Here is a 9,070-nt window from a genome sequence, read left to right on the forward strand (position 1 = left end):
CACACACACACACACACACACACACACACACACACACACACACACACGATTAGAAGAGGATTGGCTGTACTTGTGCTGAGTTCAGGCCTTCTGTGCTAGGGTGAAATCTGTTGAAGAGGCACTTTTTAGCTCCCAGCCGTCACACTAGGCATTTTCCACTCTGATCTTTCTTCAAGGAGTCATCATTGTGCTGAGCAGTCAGCAGGTCAGGGAGAAAGGGTTTTGCTCCTAAGGCTATCTAAGGGTACCTGTCTTTGGCACCTTCTGTGGGAGGCACAAGGGACAACTTCCAAACTGATCTTTTTTCCTTTACACGAAATCCAGTCTGTACTGTCTTTCAAACCCCAGATAAAGTTAGGAATGTGGCCTCATTGTATGCAGGGGAAAACTAGGAGGCCTTATGCTCATCCAAGTAAATGGGTCCTGGATCACCTCAGTCATGGAGCCAGCATTTCCAGAAAGGATCAATGCTGACTATAGGATCAAGGTTCCCTTGGAGCCTTAAGATATTTCATGTCTCCGTCAAAGAAATAATTCACCAGTATAGACCTAGGAGTTCTGATTCTGCATCTCTCTGTCCTTTGACTTTGTTCTGCAACTTTTATCAGTCCTGAGGCAGGCCTCCTGATTTTGGCTGTGATTCAGGAGTTTTGTCAGATTGACCCAATGTGTCCTTAACCAGGTGTCTTTCTCCAAGGAGCTTTTCTCCCTGACCTAGTTATGTTGGCTCTCCTCTGACCCCAAAGTAGTTTCATTGTAGAAGGAATGCCTAATCAGTCCTGGTATGCCTTTCCCTTACCTAGGCTACCCATCTTTTCCTAAAGTTTCCTTTTGTTTCCCCTGTACACACCCCTTTCCATAACTCAATCTCTTCCAGTTGAAACTCCCTCCTTAGACTAAGAACTTCCCTGACCTGAGTGTGGAGACTCTTACCCCTTAAAATTTAGAATTAAAAAACCTTCATGGAAGGGTGACTAGGTGGCGCAGTGAATAGAGCACCAGCCCTGGAGTCTAGGAGGATCTGAGTTCAAATCTGGCCTTGGACACTTAACACAAATGCTAGCCATGTGACCTTGGGCAAGTCACTTAACCCTAATTGCCCTACCTTCCCCCCTCCAAAAAGAAAAAAAAAACCTCCATGGAAATGAATATCTGTCTTACTACCCTCTTTCCCTTGTTAAGTCTCTGAACCATTCATCAGCCCTGAGTAGAGTTTGTGGTTGGGGATTGGTATGAAGGTTGGGAAGGGGAGATTGGGTAAAGACATGAACTTTGGAGAACCTGAGAACTGGCAGACAAGTCCAAGATGTTCTGAGTGCTAGAGGGAGATAATAAATGTGAAAATGCTTTAAAAAGTATAAATCTTGATGTAGGCACAAGATGTTTGTACTATTATGGTGGGGAGGAGTCAAGGAATGCTGAGGCATGATGGTAAAAATAAAAGTGCCTAGGTTCTCTCTTAAAGGAAAAAAAAAAAAGGCTTAGTATGGGAAAGCCTGTCAAATGACAGGCTATTTGGTGTTAGTTTCTGCTGCTTGTGATCCATTTGCTATGTTCTTTGGCACTGTGGGAAGTTTATTCCCAGCAGGAGTCAGGCATAAATGTGCAGCAGATACTATTCAGAGAGTAATTAGTAGCTCAAATGGCACAGCCTTTGGCTAACCCATGTCCAAGCAGAGCCCCTGAGTGGTTAGTGCTAGGTGGGCCTTGTGAAATACCCTGGTTGCAATGAAACTGTGTGTGGCAAGTGGGAGCTATAAGATTCTGCAACCCAAAGCCACAGGAGCCAGGACTGTTACCCCATGAACAAATAGGACCTGGCAGATGGGCAAAGAGGCATCTGCTGGAAGGTAGCTGAAGATTGGCAGGCAGTGTGGCACGGTATAGAAGTTGATATCTCCATATTTTTGTTCTATGGGACCCCAGGCAAAACACCTTCTAACTTCTCTAGACCTCAATTTCTTCATGTATAAGTAAGGACTAGATGACCTCTCCCTGACAGCTCTGAATCTATGGTCATGTGGGGTCCACTTTGTCTACAAAGGTCAGTGGAGTCAAGGATCATCTTCACACTAAATTCTGTCCAAAGCTTACTTCTTCAAAGGCTATAGTAAAAAACTTTCAATTTTTACTTCCCTGAAAACCAAGTAGAATTTGGTCTGGACCACTGATGTGGTTATTCTATGTTAAAACAAAGGATCTCAGAGGCAGGGATTTCTTCCCATATCCCTTCTCACCTTCAGAGGAGTAGGAGAGGTGTTTAGGGGATGAACTCAGGTGTACATTCCTTCATTCAGCTGTCAAGCAGAATGCCTTTTGCTGACTGATGTTCCATTCCCTAACATATGGACCCAGGCTTATGGACTCAGGCTGTCTGGGTCCCTTGGGCCTTGCTGGTTGATTGGACTTTGGGATTGCCAAAGTGGGTGAGGGAGAGCAAAGTGATGTGCTGAGTCAGCATGACTCGCTAAGAACAGCCTCTCTGAGGCTGCCAAGTTATTTTTAAAGCTCCTGGCTTCCTTCTAGGCTAGCCCCTCCCCGATCTCTTTCCTTCTAATCTCTACCTCCACTTCTCTTGTTTTCCCTTTAAACTGTTTTCTCTCACTTCTTCTATACTTATCTAACCTTACTGGCCCCAGCCCCAATTCCCAAAGGGGAAGAGCAGAGGGCCAGCACAATTTTAGAGGAGCCTAACAGAGATCTGCTCCGGTGTGGGGACTTTCTTTCAGGCTCAGGTGTTTTGGAAACTGAACTAGTAATGATAGCAAGGAAGCAACCCCAGTCAGTTTGAGAAATAGGAAACCGGTGTGAGCAGAAGAATTTTTTGACATAGAAGGGATCTTAGAAATCATAGCTACATAAACCTATCTAAATGAGGTCAGGGAAAAGTGGAACAACTGTGGTTTGATGGGGTCAACTGAACAGAGAGAGTTAAGTTGTTCTCTTTTTCGTAGAAGGAGGGGTCTTAGAATTATCCTTTAACTCTGCAACTATTCTTCCTTACAGAGAGTAACTGTCGTGGCTCCCAGGTTATGACGACCCCCAGTAAAGGAAATAAGGCCTTGAAGGTGAGTGATGGAAGGGGAAGGAGCAAGATGTGAGAGAGAACAGCATGTGGTTTGTATCTTTTGGTAGGGAATGAATCCCTGAGGCTAATTACTATACCATTTTTAATTACCCCACTAGGTGAAGAGGGAGCCGGGTGAGAATGGCACCAGCCTGACAGATGAGGAGCTGGTAACAATGTCTGTACGAGAGCTGAACCAGCACCTTCGGGGCCTTTCAAAGGAGGAGATCATTCAGCTGAAGCAACGGCGGCGCACACTTAAAAACCGAGGCTATGCTGCTAGCTGCCGAGTAAAGAGGGTCACCCAGAAGGAAGAGCTGGAGAAGCAAAAGGCAGAGCTGCAGCAGGAGGTGGAGAAGCTAGCCTCTGAGAATGCCAGCATGAAGCTGGAGCTGGATGCCCTCCGCTCCAAGTACGAGGCCCTGCAGAACTTTGCGAGGACGGTGGCTCGAAGCCCCGTGACCCCAGCCCGGGGCCCCATCACTGCCAGCATGGGGCCCCTTGTCCCTGGCAAAGTGGCTGCCACCAGTGTCATCACAATAGTGAAGTCGAAAACGGACGCCCGGTCGTAGTGACACGTGTGTGTGTGTGTGTGTATGCTCCCCCGGCGGCGGGTATATGTGGGGTGGTTAGGCACAAGGCAATTTCAACAGCCGTGTCCCCACCTCTCTTCCTTCTTCTCTTCTCCCACTTCTTCCCTGCAAAGCACAACCTCCCACCCCGGGGGTTCCAGGCTGAGCCCCCTTTGATTTCATCATTATCGTCATGTGTCTTGTGCGTTGGGATTGGTCGGTGCGGCGGTGATGTGGGGTGGCCCCCTTTCTTCCTCTGGGTACCAAGGCCCTGTGGACATGGAGTCCCAATGTGCCCCTGTTGGCATAGAGAGAGTGTGCTAGGACGCCTTTGTCTTTGGGGAGGGGATGTTCTGGTTTGGGAGGATGGGACCTGTCCCTTCTTGAGCCCCAGGTTACCTCCCAGACCTCAGATTGCTGTCCTCACTACCCCTAGTATCAGGAGCTAGGATCCACCTCGGGGAATTGTTCAATCTGAAGTGGTTTGTTATAGACATACCCAAGTTGAATAGCTCCATATTGTGGGGACAGATAGGCCTTGTTCTAATGGGGAAAGTACAGAATGTCCTAGTGAGACTGGGAGAGTGAAGTAGTGCTTCCCTGGTTGATGGGGGAGGTGATGGGAGGTCCTAGGGGGAGGACAGGGTGTCATATGGTGGCTGTGAGCCAGTAGCCACAGCTTTTGTGCCTGACACGTTGCACTGAACAAGACCAAAATCACTAGTTGTGAGCGTATTTGAAGGGTGTGTACAGTGTGTCTTAGCAGTGGGTCCTGTGTCACTGTTTACACAACCTATTTGTGTGGTTAAATGGTCCTTTATTTAAAAGAGAAAAGTTCCTTTGAAGAAGCTATTAAATTATATAAGTTTAAAGACTAAAGAAGAAAAAGCTGCAGAGTATTTATAAAATTGTCTTTTTAAAAACACAGAATAGGAGGAGTATTTGACCATGGAAATGGAAAAGGTTAAAAAAAAGTATCCTAGAAACTTTGTTAATTTAAAAAAGAGAGAGGAACTTGGGGGAAAAAATCCTTTGTTGTAAATCCTTTCTTTGGATAATTCTCTGTGGCTGTTGGAGTTTAGTTTTTATAAACACAGAGTTATCAGACATTATTTATAAAACTTAGTTAAAAAAAAAAACGAAAAAAAAAGCCTAACCACAAAACCGACCAGAAGGCGAGTCCTAACGTCCTTTGATATCTCTTTTGCAATTGTACCAAAAGTGACTTACTCTTTTGCCCTTTCTGCTTCCGTCTCTTTGCCGGTGGCCGTGGTGTCGTCCGTGCCTGGTGAGGTCTTGTGCGGCGGTAGCGTGCTGGTGCTTCTGGTGACCTTTGACATGTGGGTGTCATTCTTGTGTCTGTTCTTCCCGTGTTTGTTTTTTGGATTTGGTTTTGGTTTTGCTTTTTTCTGGATTCCCAGCACAGTCTGTCCAGAGCATTTAAATGGAAGATGCAGGATCTGTGCTTACCCAATCTCCCATCTTTCTGCCTCCTTCTCTTCCCAATCCATCCTGAGTCCCCTGTTGGCAGAACACCAAAGGCCAGAAGAACCGCTCTCTAGGGCTGGCAAGGATTTGGCTTTGGCTTTGGATGGGATGTCTCATGTTGATGAGATATAGGGCTGGACCATTCTCATCGCTCATGAATAGACACCTTGGCTTTTTCCCTTTATGCTTTGGTCCTGTGATGGCCCATGGCAGAAGAGATGACTTCAGGAGCTGTCTGCACAGGCAGTCATCCTTGCAGCTTCCACATTCTCCTCCCTGTATCCTGGGTTGGTAGACTTTCAGGGACCAAGGAGTTGCCATAGGTATAAATTTGGGGTATAGGTTAACTGTCTTTCCTGGCTGTCTTCCTCATTATTTCCCTGACATGACGAAAACTGTAATTGGTATCCAATCTGGCCACTACTTTATTCCTAGACTTCATATGAAGGGGCTAAACATGAAGCTTTAGGCTGAAGCCCTTTGGCCAGACATCTGTCAGAACTTGAATCTTGGGCAGGAAGTTATCCCATATTTATCCCAGAATGGGATCAGTTATAGTGAGGTTGCATCAGCAGTATTTGTATATATTGCCTCCAGTTCGGTGGTATGGAGGTATGTAAAACAACACATTTCCTCACCTCTACCTTCTTTGGGTGGCCTGGTGAGACATCTCACCTGATGCCAACAATCTTTCGTGCTCTGTCTAGTTCCTTATTCCATCCATTCCCCCCAACCCATGCCACCACCTTCAAACATCTTGGCAGCTTTTTGACCTGACTCCTCCTTCTTCCCCTTTTTTGGTCTTTGTGTCTTCCAGAGATTTGGCCACTCAGCTTTCAGAGAATTCTCCCTCTTGGAATCGAGCCAAAAACCCTGTCTTGGCCTCACCAACAGAGCTAGCTAGTCCCCTTATCCTGGCTCAGCAAGCTCTTGTTAGTGATATGTCCAAAAGGGATAAGTCTGGGTAAGGGGTCTGAGCAGTGACTGTGGATTGCTCAGCTATATAAATACCAACCTTGAAGGAGGGCAGTTAGCCCTAACTCTGGCAATACTGGCATTGTCCACCTCTTCCCATTGGGTTGTTTGAGTACTACAGACTAAGCTAGACCCCCAGGTTCTATCTGGAATGTATGGGTTAAGGGAAGAACCAGTAAAAGAAAGTGCAAAGCCTCCCACCTTATTGACTATTTAAACTAGATTCAGGATGAAAGGTGGTTCTTGCTGAAGGCATTATATCTCTATAAAGGTGTGGCTAGACTCTTCCTTGAGATGGAGGTAGGATGGAAGCTGGGGGAAGGAGGAGATACCCCTTGCTGGGAGGGTAGGGTTGAATTGCCCCTCCTGGCTATGTTTACTCAGAAACTTGTACGTTTGTAAGCTGGGCCTGGGAAAAATTCACCAGCTTTGATCCAAGTAACTTCTAAGTGAACCTGTGATGGTCTGCTTTCTTCCACACTATTGAACAGTTCACATTGGCTGTCAGCAGGGTCAAAGAATGACTTAAGATACCCAAAAGAGAGTTTTTGGTCTAGTGTAGACCTGACTTGGAGGGTCAAGGGAAGAAAATCTCATAGGCTCACAGATTGAAGAGTTGGATAGAACCTCAGGGGTCATCATATCCAACCCCCTCATTTTATAGATGAGGAAACTGAGACCCAGAGAAGTTAAATAACTTGCCTATGGTCACATAGCTAGTAAGTGCCTGAGGCAGGATTTAAACCCATGTCTTCCTGACTCTAGGTCTAGCATTCCTTCCACTACATCATGCCAGGTCAGGGCAGGGACTGACCCCCCCACACACACTTTTTTTTAAAATGCAATTGCCAGTTTTATCCTTAGCTGTAGGGCTGTACCTGAATAATTCTCTGGACCACTCAGCTTGGGCAATGAGGAAGGACCTTACGAGGCAGGGAGAAAGATGTGTTCAGAACCAAGGAGTGAGGTCTGTAAGACTGGATTTTTAACCCCCATTGAGGGGAGAAGAGGCTTCTTCTGCATGTTCAAGCCCAAACCAGAGTCCTTGTTTTCTGTCCAGTGCTGCTGTTTTTGGAGTTGTGACATATCAAGATATTCATGCTTCCTTTCTTCTGACACATTTGGTGAAATGTTTTCCCCAGATTGAGGGGAGTTTGTCCACTCCCATCCCAGCCAGACCTTAGGGATTTCCCTGTTTTCATGGGTGCTCCCTGTCCTTCACCTTGGTTTCTCTAGAGTAGATATTGTGTCTGTGTGTGGGTGTTTTGTGTTTTCCTGGGCCTCATTTGTTCAGGTTTCCTGCTGTGAGGGTGTTGTGTTCCTTTTCTTTCTCCTTTGAATTTTCTTGACAAGGAATCAAGGGCTTCATATGGGGCCAATGCTTCCAAACTCACCTACAAAGTAATACCATGATGTGTATTTCTCCTGTCCTCCTAACCCTGCTCTAAACCCCTCTCAGCCCACTTAAGGGGGCTCACAGCAAGCCTCTGAATTAATCTGTGGGATGAAGAATAGGTTCACTCTTGAATGAGGGCCCCGGGCTCCAGAACAGATACACTCCAAGGGTCACTGGCTGCTGCTATTCCAGGGGATGTGTTGTCATTTGTGTAGAAATGTGACTTATATGTGTGGTGTATGGTTTGTGGTGCTTCCTGGAGTCTTAGATTCTTCCCATTCCCCCACCTCCAGATGTATTGTCTTGACAGTCTCTTTTTCAGTTTAGCTATTATTATTATTATTATTCATGATTCAGGAATGTCTGTCAGTAGTTTGCTTGAGTTTTCCTAGTGCTTGACTATAGCTTTCTTTGCCTGAAGACTGCTATGAGAGGTAAGATCATGTTGGATAGCTCCTCTGTGGCAGCCAGAGATGGCCAAAGCTCCCTTTCCACAGACTGGGGAACATGAGGCCTCAGTCTGCAGCACTATTTCCGCACTGGGAGTTTTTGAGTTACTTTTTTAGATTGTGGTTTGTTGGAAGGAACTGACACATTAACGATTTTTCTCCCCAGAAGCCACTGAATAATAGTTTATGGCTCTTTCTTCCTTTCCTGTCAGTTTCCAGTGGCTTGGGAGTAAGTAGATGGAGATTACTAAGGGCACAATTGAAACACGCAGAAGAGATGGATCTAGAGGAAAGCCTAAGGTGGGGCTGGGTTGTGCACTAGAGACAGCTTTCCACTTGTCCCTTGTTTGTCTGCCTGTGTCTGGATGTGTGCTCATTTGTGTTTGCCAAGTATCTGAATCCCCATCCCATCTTTGCAGCAGCCACAGCCACCCAAAACTCTAGGAGACCAAGTTGGGTTGGTTGGGAATGGTGGGAGAGGGGAGAGAGGGGTCCATAAGTCCTCAATGAAGCCTTTTCCCACGGTGGGTGCTTCCCATCTTGGGTGCTGTGATCCCTGTTTGGCACATTAGAGGGGACTTTGCCCCCACAGTGTCACCCCTTCCCTCCCATCCCTTCAGTCGGCCCTGCTCTTAAGCCTTTACCAAATGGGAACGGGGGCAGAGCAGCATCCTGAGCACTTCCAGCGGCGAGACAAAGGCTGCCCCTGGTATGCCTGGTTCTGCTGCTTCCTTGCGTTTGGCCTTGAGTGGGTTGGGGTTGTGGGGAGAGGAGGCAGCCTTGAGCAAGGGCTTCTGCCTGGGGCTGAAGCCACTAGGAGCAGGTATAGGCGAGCCACCTTGGAATATGCGTTGGGTTTTTTTTTTTTTACGGATTTGAAGCGAGCAAGGCTGGGGTCTGGGTACGGGTGGGGGAGTCCGGGGCAGCCAGGGTCGACCTCTGGGTGCCTCTTCCCCCATCCCAGCTCAGTATTTATTGCTAAATTATTGTCCAGGCGGGGCGGCACGGGGACGGGCCCCCCGGGTATTTATTGCTGTATATATTGTATGTTTGTTTGTATAAGGTTTTCTTTATTTTGTATATGATCAATAAAAACCTTTTAAAGAGACCACCGACTGCCTCC

General features: G+C 46.8%; 1 protein-coding gene across 2 annotated transcripts in view; it reads left to right on the forward strand.

Annotated features, from left to right (window-relative positions):
* The window catches only part of MAFG (MAF bZIP transcription factor G), a 12,237-nt gene extending 3,182 nt beyond the window's left edge, over positions 1–9,055 (forward strand). For both annotated transcript variants that reach the window (XM_069064042.1, XM_069064043.1), the window contains exons 2-3: positions 3,007–3,068; positions 3,187–9,055. In XM_069064042.1, the coding sequence (XP_068920143.1) occupies positions 3,033–3,068; positions 3,187–3,639 (489 nt within the window). In that variant the 5' untranslated portion in view covers positions 3,007–3,032 and the 3' untranslated portion in view covers positions 3,640–9,055. The remainder of the gene's footprint in view (positions 1–3,006; positions 3,069–3,186) is intronic.
* The last annotated feature ends 15 nt before the right edge of the window (positions 9,056–9,070 follow it).

Source organism: Petaurus breviceps, unplaced genomic scaffold (assembly GCF_028583685.1).
Source record: "Petaurus breviceps papuanus isolate PSGF00001 unplaced genomic scaffold, PetGlider_PUasm1.0 90617, whole genome shotgun sequence".
Lineage (NCBI taxonomy): Eukaryota > Metazoa > Chordata > Mammalia > Diprotodontia > Petauridae > Petaurus > Petaurus breviceps.